The 16,964-nt window shown below is 31.2% G+C and overlaps 1 protein-coding gene and 1 non-coding gene across 8 annotated transcripts in view; one reads left to right on the top strand and one right to left on the bottom strand.

Moving 5' to 3' along the window:
* The window catches only part of MAP4K5 (mitogen-activated protein kinase kinase kinase kinase 5), a 92,817-nt gene that overhangs the window by 49,345 nt on the left and 26,508 nt on the right, over nucleotides 1-16,964 (bottom strand). For all 7 annotated transcript variants that reach the window (XM_039865151.1, XM_039865149.1, XM_039865152.1 and 4 more), the window contains 3 exons: nucleotides 5,312-5,402; nucleotides 4,655-4,719; nucleotides 1,929-1,984 (listed from right to left, as the gene is read on the bottom strand). In XM_039865151.1, the coding sequence (XP_039721085.1) occupies nucleotides 1,929-1,984; nucleotides 4,655-4,719; nucleotides 5,312-5,402 (212 nt within the window). The remainder of the gene's footprint in view (nucleotides 1-1,928; nucleotides 1,985-4,654; nucleotides 4,720-5,311; nucleotides 5,403-16,964) is intronic.
* Nucleotides 11,328-11,458, top strand: LOC120604769 (small nucleolar RNA SNORA43). The gene has a single exon (XR_005653417.1). It is a non-coding gene; the product is annotated as a small nucleolar RNA SNORA43 (small nucleolar RNA).

The raw sequence follows: 16,964 nt of genomic DNA, 5'->3' as shown, positions 1-16,964 counted from the left end.
TCTTTAGTAATATTCTTTGCTCTGAAGTCTACTTTCTCTGATATTAACAGGGCCAGTCTGGCTTTGTTTTGAATAGTCAGTATGGTGTATCTTTTTATTTCCTTTTATTTTTGACCTATTTGTGTCTTTATATAAGTATTTTCTTATAGGCAGCATCTAGTTGGGTCTTGCCTTTTTCCATTCTAACAATCTCTGCCCTGTTTTTTTTTTTAAAATTTTAATAAAATTATGTATATTTAAGGTGCACAACATGATGATTTGATATACATATACATAGTGAAATGATTATTTGCATCAAAGTGGTTAACAGATCATCTCCTCACATAGTTTCTATGTTTTTTCTTTTTTTTTGTGATGAGAGCACCTAAATCTATCCTCTTAACATATTTTCAGTATTCAGTACAGTATTAACTACAGTTATCATCAGTAATCAGTAAACATACATGACTTCAACTTTATACTCTTTGACCAACATCTCTCCATTTCTCTTCCCTGCCTTTACCCAGTCCCTGGTAACCACCATTCTACTTTCTGCATCTGTGAATTCAACTTTGTTAGATTCTATAATAAGTGAGATCATACAGTATTTGTCTTTCTGTGCCTGGCTTATTTCACTTAGCATAATGTCCTCCAGGTTCATCTATGTTGTCACAAATGACAGGATTCTCTTCTTTTTTATAGTTGAATAACTTTCCTGTGTGTGTGTGTGTTTGGGCGCTCATGTGTGAGCACACACGTGTCATAATTTCTTTATCCATTCATTTCTTGGCAGACACCAGATGTTGAAGTTTGTCAGCATAATAGAATTTTTAAATTAGAACTAATCTTGGAGGACATTTCTTCCAAAAAGACTCATTTTATACTTAGGGAACTAGAAGTATAGAAGACATTATAGTCATATACCAGGGCCAGAATGCAAACTCAAGTTTTTCCTTTGTTTTTTACTTCCATTCAGTACTCTATTACCTACAGAAGCAATGAACTTTGCAAACTAAGATACGAAGAAAACTAATCTGGCAATAATTATCTGCTATGAGTGTATGATTAGCTTTGTATTTTATGTGGATTCGAAGAGTAGATTTCTATCTGAATATCATAGAAATATATATATACACACATATATATGGGGGGAGAGAGGGAAGGAGAAAGGGAGATGATTTATTTTCATATAGTAAAAATAGGATTTGGCATGGTATGTCTTTTAAAGAATGTGGAAACCAACTCTTCTCAAAATGACTAGAGCTTTCTCTTACATCAGGTCAATTTCTCAGTTTCTAAAATAGGAAAGAACATATAGAATGTCAATCTCACTGCTAATCTAGGAAGTGTAGGAATAGAAGCATCAATTAATAATTATCAGTTGTAAATTACCAAAATAAAAACATAAGCACTACTACTTAATCCCTCTTACTAATTTAAATGTGTAAAGTATATGAATAAAATTGTTAACTGCTAATTTTCTCAGTAAGTAGTCTATCAGGGCACTGAAAAAATAAATTGGGAGAAATGCTGCACTCTATACTCCTATTGAAGAGTCACAACCAACTTTAACATATTAAAAGCTCTCAAAGATCTAAAATAAAGTAATCTTTGCTTAATACCATGTTTAACAAGCTTAGAAAAAAAATTTTTGCTATCAATGACTCATATTAATATCACAGAACTAGAATTTCCAGATAATATTCTGGGTTGTTATGTTAATTTATTCTCTTCTGGCGAGAAATGGCAAAAGACCATGTATACCAGATCAGCTTAAATGAATTCCTGTGACTCATTTACAAAAGAAATAACTAGGCTTACAGAATTATAATATGAGAAGTTAACAGAAAAATTTGGTTTACTCTTATTCTTTTGGGCAGATCACCATTTTATAGTATTCTATTATGAAACCAGAACTGCCTTTCTAGCTACAGCAGCAAATGTAGTACCTGTAGAGTTTCTCTGCATACATAGGCTATTTGTAATTCTGATAATGGTCCAGTAACTAGAAAGAAAAAAAGAGACCACATTGTTACACATTTTAATACAACAGATTAAAAACAGTTTACTTTTAAAATGACAAACTATTATAAAATATCTTCTATATACATCACTGGGTGACCTCATCATAAGCATAAATTCTTATAATCAGGAAACAACAAAAAAAGTAAAGATGAGAATTAGAAATATACTTTAAAACTAGAAGATTTACTCCATAACAACTTTGGTCAGTGAAAATATTAGGCACCCATTATGTGCAAAGCACGTAACTAGGAAACACAGGATGTTCTATAGAAAGCATTGGACATGCTCTCAATCCTGAACAATTTTTCAAAATAAATCTGAGAAATTAGAAAAACATGTATAATTAAATACAGCTATACGAAGAAGTAGAGAACCATAAAGAGGTCAATTGTTGAAATGTACTAAAAGGCATCATATACTTTTTAAAAGGTCAACATATTATTTCTTTAATATAATTCTTTACTGTAGCTATCAGAACAGGAAGGCTTGATCTAGTACCTTATCTAAGAATTTAAAAAGTAAGAAGGTCACTTCTGACAACCAGCTCTCTCCCTATTATGAAATATAAAATATAAGTACCCAACCAGAGGCTTTGGAAATACGTCCAATACTATGAGAGAATATTTGAAATCTGGGGTGGCTATTTACTGACAGTGAAACTAAATCAGGTAATCTTGAGAGAAATATTTTATAGCATATTTTGTTCACTCGCTCTCTATACCTACTCAGGTAGATAAAATTTTGATTCTTAGTAACTTGATGGAATAGTAGTAAAAGAAGGAAAGCCACTTATTCTATTAACAGTTTATTATAAGTGTAACTGTTCTTAATTACTATGCTATCTAACATACTATTTTCAGAAATGGATACTTCTTAGATTCAATTTAATTAAACAAATATCAGGTTTTTATAATGGAAAGTAAAAATTTCATGAAGAAATAAAATTAATGCCTTAAAACAATTAAGTTTAAAATAGGTAGTAAAAAATGCCATCTATATAGTTTTATTTATCCATATTCTTGAGTTCTAACCCTATAAAAGTGTGAATGGAGAAAAATTATAATTGTTATATAAAAGCTATATAAGAGATAATTCTTCATAAAATCATAGAAAAAACTTTTAAATCAAGTAGCAAAGAGCTATTTCCTATCAATACCTCTTTAAAATTAACAATAGAGTATAACAGAACGGTCATTCTAGTATGGTACATAAGAAAATAAAAGACAACGCAATAGAGAATAAAACTTATTTTTCTTTTAAAAAAATGAAATTAGTTCTTGCTTTAAAAACTCTAATATTTTGTATATTTGTAATATTTATATGGCATTAAATATTATTTTAAATAAAAAGAGGCAGTGACCAGAGTTTAGACATTGGTCACAATTTTTCTGTCACAGGTTATATGTTGTGACAAAATTAGATAATTATTATTTTTATTAATTTATAATTAAATGATGCAACAATACATTTTCATTATAATTCAAACTTTTATGAGTCTCACTTCAATTAATGACTTATTAATTTGATATATATCCTTTTATTTTGCTGTACATTTACATTCATAGGCATACTTTTAAAAATATAATTTTAAAAAGTCTAAGTATGATCAATTATGCTATACATATTTTTTCATGATTCATTTTTTCCATTTAAAAAAGGCCTTGGAGAGATATACCCAGGTCAATATAAATAAAACTACTTCATCTTTTTAGTGCTTCATGATATTCCATATTATAGATGCAGTGTATATTTAACTAATGCTCTATTGGTCGCCATTTAAAAAATTCAACTTCTACAAGCTATAAATATTTTTTAAACTGGAAGAGCACTTATTTTTACATCTACTATGGCTGCATTAGTAAGTTGCACTTGTAAATTTATCAACTGCATGAAATTTGATAACATTGTCAATATAAAGATTTCAGCATAGAACGTTTAAAAATACTTCTTAAATGTTTAAAAATACATAATCCTTAATACATTATACAATGCATAGTGCAATGGGAGTTTTATTATCTCATATCCAGTTAAATTAAAGGTATTTTATGGAATCTATGCTTAGTCTTATAAACTCTAGAAATTATGAAAATTGTCAACAAAACAAATTGGAAGCTAAACTGTAGAGCTAAAATAAGAACTATTTCTAAATACTATTATGAGGTAAAATCATATTCAACTCAGAAAACTGCCTAAATTAAAAGAATGCTAAATACTCCGTATTTTTAAAAATATATATTTTTTAATACAGAAATATTATAGCAACTAAATTGCTTTCCTAGTTAGGTTAAATTATTAAGATAGATACATAATTTCCTTTTATGTGAGAGTTATCCCTCTCATTCCAATTCTTATTTACAAGAAAGTTCAGACAGTTTCATTTATAGGTAAAATTCTTTCTTCCTAAAGACTACATCTATAAAATAAAATTTGGACTGTTCAAGTACTGTTGAATTTCTCAGTTCAAGCTCCAGCAAATTTAACTGAATAACCAACAAAAAATTAAATTTTGATTTCTTTTATGCAATATTCTAGAATAGAAGAATGTAAAATAGTAAATCTATCTGTTAATATCCCTGGTTAACTAGACATATCAAACAACAATCATTAAAGTCAAAGTCAGTTTTAAAATATAAAGACAAATTAACAGTACCATGATAAATATCCTGAAGTGATCCACCACCACAGTATTCCATACAAATCCATAGTTTTTCCCGACTAATACGAAAGAGAAAGAAAATTGAATTAGCTAGTAATTCTCAATCACTGACATACCCTGAAGCCTTCACTCTTCAGCATACCAAGGTTTAGGATGGATTACAGAGTGTAACAGGAAATTGCCCTGCAATCTCTTTTCAAGATATAGAAAAGCATATTAACTTCAGCTTTGTTTCCATCTTATAAGAGTTAGAATATGATCCTTTTTATAAGCTAAAAGACTTACTTGTAATGACATTCATAATATTTCATTAAGGTTGCCAGATAAGGCATAACTGCATAAATGGAAGTGTCACTATTAATATTACAGAAAACCATAAGAAACCTGAAAAATTTTAGAACTTTAGAAAATATAATTTTAAAAATTTATATGAGTCTATGGCCATGAAACCCCAAACACGCCTGTCTGAACTCGGAAGCAAGCAGGGTTGGGCCTGGTTAGTACTTGGATGGGAGATCACCTAGGAAGACCCGGTGCTGTAGGCGAGGAAAAAAAAAAATTATATGCCTCAACAGCACTGATATGAAGGGAGGGAGAGTGGTAGCAAAGAAATATAAAATACAAAGAGAGACAGATGCTTTTATTTTTTACCTGAGATAACTCCCAAAGTAGGCAACAATATTGCAATGTTTACATTCTTTAACCATAAATATTTCTTGTTGAATCAAAGAAAAATCATCTCCTGAAAAACAAAATGATAATAATTTGGTTACCATGTTACATTTTGAGTCTCTACATATGGGAAAGAAGGAAAACTTTACAATAAATATTAGATAAACATTAGAGATGAAGAATTAGATATTCTTAATACTTCAATGGGAATGAAACAGGTACATTCGTTCTATAAAGCCAGAAGCCTTAAAAATGTACAAAATCTTTGAGCTCATAATTTCATTTCAAAAAATTTTTTCTTTAGATATGCAGAGATGGATGTTCCCTAGGGTGTGACTTAATAATGAAAGAATGGTTAAATAACTTATGATACAGTTATAGATATTATAATATAGATAAAACATGTTTTAATATGAAAATATGTTCATGATATACTAAGCAAAAAGAGATATTTTATATAATTATGTAAGTATATATGTATATAGGAAAAATATATCAAAAAGTATATAATGTTTATGTCTAGGTGGTAAAATTAAAAGTAATTTTGCTTCTTTTCTTATTTGCATTTTCCAATTTGTCTATCAAAAAGCTGTTTGAGTTGTTCAACTAGAAAATCTTATATTAAAATGAAATATTGGTTATTTATGGAAATTTTATGATTATAGGAATACTACCTAAAATAGTACTGTCACCACTAAACTTCCTTTTAAATAGAAATAGTGTTTATTTCAGTAAAAGGAGCTTATGAAGTGAGGCAAAATGACTGATGTGTATTATATAAAGGCAATATAATGTAGAAGTTAAGACATACCTGGATTCAAACCTGATGCGGCCATTCACTAGCAATGTAACTTGGACAACATAACCCTTCTGAGCTACAGCTGAATCTGTTCAGTAGCATCTAGATTAATTCTACCTATTTAGTTTTCTTATCTACCACTTTCCTAAACATTCTCTACATTTTAGTAATACCAAGCTGCTGGCCATTTTTGTAACAAATTTTATGTCTCCCATGTTTCTGTTTATGTGATTTCCTCAGTTAAGAACGGTGTGAGAAAGGTAATATACATAGAGCATTGAATACAATGTTTGACACAGAATAAATGCAAGGGCAATATTACTATATGCTGGAGAGGAGAAAGATTCAAACAAAAGTGTTCCTTATTAGGACATCATTGTTAGATACTGGTTTGAAATGGTCTTTTGACCATTACAAAATGAACCTAAAGCAACTCCAGGTTCAAAACCAGTGGTGTCCAGATAGGCTCTGGCTCTAACTTAAAGTCATCTTAGAAAAACATACATGGCTAAGAAGGAAAAACTGAGAAATTAGGTCTTCAAACAAAGGTCTCATACAAATCAGAGATATTTTTTCCAATCTATATTTCCAATTTTCAATTCAGAGTCAAAATAAAGCCCTAAATATTTTCTGCATGTCATAAAATACCTTTCAAAGAATCAATCATTGATGTGGTATATATATATATATATATATATATATATATATATATATATATATATGTAGTTTAATACACAACAAATTTATAATCACTTAGGTACTCTTTTCAACAGTCCTTTCATATAAATGTTAGTTGATAATCATTCAGTTAAAGAATATAGTGTGCTAACAATTTTAAAGAATTAGATAAACCAAATAAGGGTACAATTTTCCAACAATTAAAAATCTGAGTAAAAATCACTAAGAAAATCTAGCTTTTATTTATAAATTTGGAAAACATGTTTTACATAAATGGTTACATATACCTTTAAAAGTGCACCATACTTAAAAATTTATTTCAGCATGTACCAAATAGTTTCTAAAGAGTTAGAAAAAAAATTATTTCTTAATAGTCTGCTAATGGAAGGGGATCAATGGAGATCATCCAAAACAAATGTATGCATAGTGGTATATAAAAAATATCTGGAAGGAAAGAGGAAAAAACACCTCTTTGAGTGGGAATAGGACAGGAGAACTTTCCTTAGTAAAGCCTTTGAGTGGGAATAGGTCAGGAGAACTTTCCTTAGTAAAGCCTACACATAAATCATATCTTCATTATACTCTTAAACAATAAAATAATCTTGGAATGCTTTAACTCTATTACCTTTTCCTAACTCACATGCTTTTGTAGGCCAGAATTTTAGTTCTTTTCTAGAGCCTCACAAAACGCCATCTTCATTATCATTATTAGTTCACACAGGTATGTTGTCTTTTCAAAAAGATTTATTCATAGTTATCATTTTCTTTGCTTTTCCTTACTTTTTGCAACTCAGCCTTACCATCTGGGATCACATTCCTTTTTTTGATGTTTTAGAATTTGCTTTAGTGAGGGTCTACTGGTACCATATACTATTAGTTTGTCTGAAAATGCCTTTATTTAAGCTTTAGTGAGGGTCTACTGGTACCATATACTATTAGTTTGTCTGAAAATGCCTTTATTTAAGCTTCACTACTGAAATATATTTTCATTGATAATCCTTTTCTTTCAGCTCTTTGAAAATATCTATTCACTGTATTCTTTCTTTTTATCATTTTGATAAGCCACTCTTAAGTCTTAATACATTCTTTTCTCTGTACTTAATGTCTTCTTTCTCTAGCTGTTTGAAAGATCATTTGTTTTTAGCATTCTTCATTTTCACTACTATACATACACATGTGCATTTCTTTTTATTTATTCTGGTCAGAATTCTTAAATATTCGGTTTTTCTATCAGTTCTGAAAAAATTTTCAACATAAATACTTCAAATATTGCCTTTGCCCAATTGTATCCCTACCTGATGAGATCTGTTAGATCTTTTCACTCTGTCTTCACGTATTTTATATTCTTTCATATTTTTTATCTCTTTGCTTCTCTATGCTACATTTTGCATAGTTTCTTCATTCCCTCATCAGCTATGTCTAAGTTGTTACACATACTAAATTTTAAATCTGTAACTTTCGCTTCTGGAAAATCAATTTGGTTATTTTCAAATCTGCTCATCTTTAACAGTTTCTTTTTCCTCAATAATTTCAAATCATTCTTTTATTTATCTAATCAATATATAGAACATATAATTCCAAAATCTGATATCTTCATGGGTCTGTCCTGTTGGTTCTGCTGGTTCTTGCTCAGGCACCTTTACTCCTTGTGTCTTTTGTGATTTTTGACTCTGAGCTTTTATTTCTTGGAACTTTATTTGTGGGAATTCTCTGAAATTTGAGTTAAAGGTGAGAGACTACATTAGTTTCTGCTAGGTGTACTACCTTACAACAAGGGTCCCCAGCTCCCAGGCCATGGACTGGTAGTGGTCTGTGACCTGTTAAGAACTGGGCCGCACAGCAGGAGGTGAGCAGCGGGGAAGGGAGAGAAGCCTCATTTGTATTTGCAGTCGCTCTCTCCAATGCTAGCATCACTGCCTCAGCTCCATCTCGGATCATCAGACATTAGATTCTCACAGGAGCACCAGTCCCTGCTGCCAAAAAAGTTGGGGACCACTGCCTTACAAGACATCTGCAACTAAAAAATCAAGGTTTTTAAAGTCACAAACATAGTGTGACTCCAATTCAAAACAAGCAATATTTACTGACATTGTTTGCAGATGACACAATACCATATATAGAGAACTCCACAGATTCCACCAAAAAACTCTTAGAACTAATAAATGAATTTGGTAAAGTAGCAGGATACAAAATATTCAGAAATGGGTTGCATTTTTATATATCAAAAATGAACTATCAGAAAGAGAAATTTAAAAAACAATCCCATTTACAATTGCACCAAAAAAATAAAATACCTAAGAATAAATTTAACCAAGGAAGTTAAAACTATTAAGACACTAAAGAAAGCAACTGAAAATGATACACATAAGTGGGAGGATACACCGAGCTCATGGTAGGAAGAACTAACATTGTTAAAATGTCCATACTACCAAAAGCAGTCTACAGATTCAATAAAATCCCTATCAAAATACCAATGCACTTTTCATAGAACTAGAACAAATAATCCTAAAATTTATATTGGAACCAAAAAAGACCCTAAATAGCCAAAGCAATATTGAAAAAGAACAAAATTGGAAGTATCATGTTGCCTGATAGTAAGCTATATTACAATGCTTATGAAAATAAACTCAGTATAGATTAGAGACTTAAATGTAAGACCCGAAACCATAAAACTCCTAGAAAAAAAACACAGTCGATAAACACTTCAACATTTGTCTTAACAATATTTTTTTTGAATATGTCTCCTAAGGCAAAGTCAAAAGCAAAAATAAGTAAATGGGACTATATCAAACTAAAAACCTTTTGTACCAAAAAAGAAACCATCAATACAACAAAAAAGGCAATCTACTGGATAGGAGAAAATATTTGCAAATGATACATTCAATAAGGGGTTAATATCCAAAATATATATAAAGAACTCATATAGCTCAACATAAAAAAAAAAAAATCTGATTAAAAAATGGGCAGAGCAAAGCACAGAAGAGAAAATTCTCTAACGCCAGGACAAAAGAAGGATAAATCTCATCTCACAAAGAGACAGGACAAGAACATGAACTAACTGAGAGCATGCTCCTGCTGGAATGATTTGCTAACAACTGTAAAAATTTGGAGCTATACTGGAAATTTTCACAGATAAGTTACAAGAAGGATCCCAGTTGGTGAACGGATTTGGTGGAACCGGAGGTATCTTGTGTTACTGAGTTGATTTCCAGGGAATGTAATACCAAGGAGGGGACTATGAATTTTTTGACCTTGATGACTATTAAAAATGATAGTAGACATGGGTCCAGTAAAATGTGCCTCGCCCTCCAGCATCCAACGCAAGGAGCATATTTGTGATGGAATCCAAACAGATCCCTGCCTTATAACAGAACACTTCTAGAACTTAATCCATGACCACTGGATATTGAAACAAAACAAAACAAAACAAAACAAAACCAGACCCAGCCTTTCCCTTTGGTTTATCATGGTGTCAGAGTAGAGCCTACAACTAAGTACCTGCATGCCACTTTGGACTAATTTAAACAAGAATCTCAGTTTTTACTTTTACTTAACATTGAAATTGGTTGTTTTTATATTTTGTGGAAAAAATGGCACTTTTAACATTTATACATAGAAGCAAAAATACCTTAACTGTTATAAACCTTCAAAAGTTAATAGAAATGAGATCATACAGTTTTGTTTCTTATTCTGAAGAGATAAATTAAACTGCTATATTTCACAGTGACCCATTTACATGGCATTCTCAGCTTAGATTGCATAAAAAATATATGTGGTGAAATGTTGGGGGGAAAATAGGCAAAAGAACATGAATAGACATTTCTCCAAAGAGGACATACAGAGGGCAAATAGACACATGAAAATATGTTCAACATCACTGATCATCGGAAAAATGCAAATCAAAACCACAATGAAATACACCTCACGCCTGGTCAGAATGGCTATTATCAATAAAGCAACAAATAAACAAGTGATGGCAAGGATGTGAAGAAAAGGGAACCCTCATGCACTACTGGTGGGACTGTTAATTGGTATAGCCACCATGGAAAACAGTATGGAGATTTCTCAAAAAATTAAAAATAGAACTGTCATATGACTCAGCAATTCCACTTCTGGGTATTTATTCAAAGAAATCTAAAACACTAATTTGAAAAGATATAGGCACCCCAATGTTCATGACAGTATTATTTACAATAGCCAATCTATGGAAGCAACCTAGGTGTCCATCAATAGATGAATGGATAAAGAAGCTGTGGTACATACATACAATGAAATATTACCCAGCCATAAAAAAGAATGAAATCTTGCTATTTGTGACAGCATGGATGGACTTAGAGGGCATTATTATGCTAAGTGAAATAAGTCAGAGAAACACAAACACCATATGATTTTACTTACATGTGGAATCTAAAAACAAAATAAATGGACAAGCAAAACATAAACTCATAGGTATAGAGAACAAATTGATGGGAGGGGGATTGAGAGGATGGGTTAAAAAGGTGAAAGAGATGCTCTGCAGATGCTGGACCTGCTGGCACCACAGACACAGCTGCTGTGCTGCACCTATGATATTAGGGCAAAGAAGTAGCTATTTCTACACTCAGTGCCCAGAACAGTGGGCACTAAGAATGGTCTGTAGCCTAACACTCCTCAGAAGGAAAAAAAAAAGTGAAAGAGATTAAGAAGTACAAATTGCTGGTTATAAATACAGTTACAGAGATCCAAAGTACAGCACAGGGAATACGATCGATAGTTTTATAACTACATATGGTATCTAATGGATACTAGACTTAAAGGGGTGATCACTGTGCAAGGTATATAAATGTCTAATCACCATGTTGTACACCTGAAACTAATTTAATATTGTATGTCAACTGTAACTGAAAAATGAATTTAAAAAAAAGACAAGAAATATGTTTTGTGGTCCTGGCTAGAGGATGGCAATTATATTTCTAGCTTACCCAGATAAAAATCCATTTGGGGTCCCAGCATTTTGCAGGGTGATGACTCTTCACCTAGGATGGGTCTTAGATTTTTTCTCCTATCCTTTGTGCCATATGTGAAGAACATAAAAGGCAAGTCACAATTTTATTTGGTTCAAAACAGTTTCCTCAAGATTTGAGCCTGCCTCAAGGTCCTGCCTATTTCTCTAGGTTTTAGCATTTGATTATTCCTTACTTTCTTACAAGATACCTAATCTCTTAGTTTCCTCATCTACATATGAGTATATAATAAAACTGCAGAGGATTATTTTGAGAATAAATTTAATATTTCTAAGATCATATTATGTACCATATAAGTATCTGTTATTATTATTATTTCTATTGCACTGCTGTATTTTTAAAAATTTACCACAATAAAAAATAATTTAAAATGACATGTACTAATAACGTACTAATACATTTCTAAAGTTTATGTAATCAATGCTAAAAATAGATACGAAGGGAAAACTGATTTTACTGTACAGCTAATTAGGCATTTTTCAGAAAACCAATTAGTCCAATGCTCACTATTGTCAGGTAATTTTCAAATGTCCATGAAAATATAGTGACACTATGGTAGCAATCTTGTCAATTTGACAGTTCTGGCTAGCAATTAGGAAACATGAAATTGTTCCATTAAGCAAAATAAATATAGACTGTAAATAGAACAGTCATTTCTAACAAAACATTTTCTTTCAGATGTCTATTTTAGATTCTGAAAACTCACCTATCAGTTTTAAATTAACTAATTTAGAATCTGGCATTGAAGTTCATCTTTTTTATTATATAGTAACAAAAAATATCTTAATTTCAATTTTATTTTGTGTTCAAAAGCAAATTGGCATCTAACGGAAACAAAAGACCCTAGCATTACAAGAGATTTTTTACCTATTAAATAGCAGAAAATGTCTCTTTAGCCTTTAGTTTTCTGTATCTATTATTTAAAAACAATAAAAGGACATTTTTGGTGGTGATCTGTAGAAAATTAACATTTTCTATTAAGTCAGACTTGAACTTTCCATATAGTGAAGATAGGGTGCCAATTTTTTATTTTATGGATTATTTTTAAAAAATCAAGATTATTAGATTTTTTAAACAGAAGTAAATACTGAAAAGCAAGAACATAGCACTTAACCAGAATAGCTGACATTTGTCCTATTTGGCCAAAACTCCTACTTGGGGATTTCTTTCAAGAAAATTAACAAGGCAAACTAATGGCTGTTTAAATCTTTATAGACTTCTTGACTTATTAAAAATTTACTCTACTTTCTCTGCTTATAGTTCCAGGAAACAAGATGAGGTATTACAAAACAACTGAGAAAGGTTTTACACATCTATTCAGATATTTAAAGATTCTTGCCTATTTTGAAAACTGTCTACATTAATGAAATACATTTAACTTGTTATTTTATTTAAACATACTCAACTATTTTATGAATATTTCAAGTTAGCATTTTTAAAAACAAGCAAGCAAACAAGAGTGTACTGCAAGGACTCTGATGATTTACTTTCTCAAGAATCTTGTTCCTGTTCTGCTGTCGGCTGCCACTAGCTACAGACTTGTTTGAGCAAAATGAACATCTGTAAAATGAGTTAGAAGGCAGGCTGAAATTCAGACACAGACAGGAAAACATGGTGACAAACATCATCAAAATACCTGCCTGCTTTTCTAGGGCAGTTCTGATGTCTGACAAAGAGATGGAAAATGTAACTAAAAATAAAAATGGTATCACTGATAGTTTATTTTCAATACTAATCACTGGTAAGCCAAATTATTTGAATGTCACCATTTGTAAGATGTTGCCTATATTTAATAAGTATCTACTATTAAAATGAGATAAATCATTCTTGAAAATCATTTGCCTATGTATGTGAAGAGCAACAAAAGTAGAGGGAATGTAGTTAGCATTAATATGATGGCTAAGTGGAGGGCCAGGGGAGGGAGGGAGCAACTGGGGGGATCGTTTTATGAACATTATAGATGTCTAACTAATGTACTGCATACTTGAAACTAATTTAAATAAATAAGTTTATTTAAAGAAAAGAAAAAGAATAGGGACATAGGAAAGAAAGCTGACTCATTTCTTTTTCAATTATTTTTACGGCAAATTAAAAAAAATTCTCTGTGCTAATCTATTTTTATTTTTAACTCTAATGTTTACTTTAGAATTTTTATGAGTATTAGGAAAAGCCTGAAAAGCAATTTGTTTTTCAGTAAAATTTTAAATATAATTAAATTAAATTAAATTTCCAGGGGCAAGTCGGTAAATACAGAATAAAATTCAGGACTTTAAAATTACTATAAACTTTAATAATCTATTTTTAACTCGGGTGAAAAGTATTAAGTTTACAGCTGCTATTTCATTCACTTAAAAAAAAAGTCTTGTTTATATTTTGTCAGACAAAAGGCTTTTTCTAAGTCATATTGGCAAATAATTATCTTCTCATGTTTAAATACAACTCTAAACCAGTTCATCTGTTAAATCAATACAAGGAAACACTTCTGTATCACATTGGCTTTAGTGTAATTTTTTTAAAAGCTGCAGAGTATAGTTAAGAATTCATTTCTGAAATACATCTGTCTCCAGAATTATCTGAAGTATCTGAACCAAATGTTGGAAAAATTCTTTGGCACACCATCATATTTTTGACCTAAACATTTCTTTAAGTCTGTTTCAGAAATGTGAAAAACCTCATCAACTCTGGCTTTACTGAAAATGCTAAAAATCATCATGGTATAAAAATCTATGGTCATATAGGAAAAAAAAATTTTTTAAGGCAAAAAGAGAAAAAAAGAAAAAAAAAGAAAACAAATAAAATATAATGAGACGATGCAAATGAATAAAATCAGTCACTTAATGGAGGATCAATTCCTCAAATTCTAAAGCAAAGAGGATGAAAATGAATGAAACTATTTACTGAAAAGTATATATTTAAACTATAAGAAAAACTTATTTCTTGGGTAACTAATTTTATAGTTGTTACTAGTTTTTAAAATTATAATTATTATTAACCATGAATCAAAATCTAAAGATATCATAAATATTAAGGGTTTATTTTCTGAACATCACAGCTTAGAGAAGATATGCTATATTGGTGCCGAAATCAGGCAGAAGCACCTACAAGAAGAAAATTATCAGGCCTGCCTTACAGTTTTCTCTAACAATATTCAAGGGAGTAAATGTCTATAGATTTTTTGAGAGTGGAGAAAAATGTGTGAGCAATAATTTTATACCTAGTCAATTAGTCATTCTTATTCAAAGGCATTTATAATACTCCCTTGTACAAAGAGTGCCCACTATGTGCCTATTGTGTTCCAGGTGTTAAAATATAACAGTGAAGACAAATCACTGTTATCATGGATCTTGCATTCTAGGAGAGAGAGACACACACCTTAAACAAATATACATATATATGTGTGTGTATAGAAAGTATCAGGCAGTCACATGTCCTATGCAGAGAACTAAAATAACAAGGACCTGGGTGTCTACTTTAAATTAGGTAGTTGTAAATGGGTCTCTCTAAGGACATGACATTTAGGTTGAAACCTGAATGAGCAAGAGTCTTTTGAGCAAAGATCACAAAAAACAGTACTTTAGGAAGAATGGAAAGGCTACTTTAATCTCATACTGTTTAAATAAAAAGAAAATGGAGGCAGAGAATTTGAAAAGATACACAATAAACTCAAGAGAAGTAGACAGAGCAGATCATGTAGGATTTTATAAGCAGGGTTGAAAGTCTGAATATCATCCTAAGTGGGTTTGGAAGCTCCACAAAGGTTTAAGCAGGAGAGCACTATGATTTGTGTTTCAAAAAGATCACTCTGGTAGCTTGTAGAAACTAGATGGTAGCAGATGGGAGGTATGGGAGAGGAAACGGGGACAAGAAGGGTGGAGATGGTAATAAAGAGAAGTACTTGGATGTAGGATATGTTTTGGATATGGAGTTGAAGGAACTTGCTGACTGACTCTGGAGTGCAAATAAAAGAAAGAAGTCAAGGGCAAAGCCCACCAACAGTGGGCACTGAATCTATTTAAATATAAAACTAAATCTAAATTATCTGCATAACATATATTATAATTCTTTTTTTTTTTTTACCAGACAAAATACTTTTTTAAAAATTATTACTGGGGTGGTTCCATAGAGTAGTGGTTAGCATGTCTGCTTTACGCACATAAGGTCCTGGGTTCGAGCCTTAGTGGAGCCACAGTCCATATCCCTGGTGTGCCAGGCCCCGGATGTGCTAGGCCCCGGGTGCATGCTGTGAGCGCATGGGAGGAGAAGCCCCACCTTCAGAGATCCAGTTCTTAAGAGGAAATGACAACCAGGAGTGAAAGTGGGGGGGGAAGGTGTTAAAAAAAATTGTTATCATTAGTTTCAAGTATACAGTACCTTGGTTAGACATTTATATAGTTTATAAAATGATCTCTCTGATTGCTCTTTTTCTCCTCTGGCTCTCTATCTAGCCATTACATTAATGCTGACTGAATTCCCTATGCCATACATTATAATTCTTAAAATAAAAAATATGCAGACTAACATATGTTTATGTCCCAGTACAATCAAAAAGTTCTGAGGCTAACCCCGACCCCCAAATAAACTAACAAATGTCTTTAAATTGATGAAGAGGAGCTGAAGAGGCAAGGGGAGTATAAATATGTAAGTTCAACATTTTTAAATCCTGGAAGTAAATGACTATTTCATTAAGTTAATCAATCAAAACCACAAATTTAAGTATATTATTCAAAGTCTCACAAGCCATCCTCTGATAAAATTACAGACTGTTCCTTTCAAATTATCAGTAATAAAAATAAACTTCTAGCCATAATTTTTTAAAGCTTCAAAAAACATTAAGAACAAGAAATAAAAAACCCACAAGAACAGAAGATCAAACATCTCGTTAAACTATAACATAGTGATAGACTCATCTATTAAAAAAAGAAAGATTGAGACTGGGTTATAAAATAACACTCAAATACAATTTCTTATAAGAGAAACACCTAAAAACCAATGAAGGATTTAAAAAAACAGGAAGGATTAAAATAAAATGTTAGGCCCAAGTATAGCAGCTCTCCCTATTTGTTATATGTTGCATAAATGTAAAGAAAAAAAGGTAGACTGGCAATATCAATCTTGGACAACGTTACATTCAATGCCAAAAGGAAATCAAAGA

The sequence above is a fragment of the Pteropus medius genome, unplaced genomic scaffold (assembly GCF_902729225.1).
Source record: "Pteropus medius unplaced genomic scaffold, Ma_sr-lr_union100, whole genome shotgun sequence".
Taxonomy (NCBI): Eukaryota; Metazoa; Chordata; class Mammalia; order Chiroptera; family Pteropodidae; genus Pteropus; species Pteropus medius.
The sequence above is the reverse complement of the archived record's forward strand: the minus strand, read 5'-3'. Positions and strand labels throughout refer to the sequence as shown.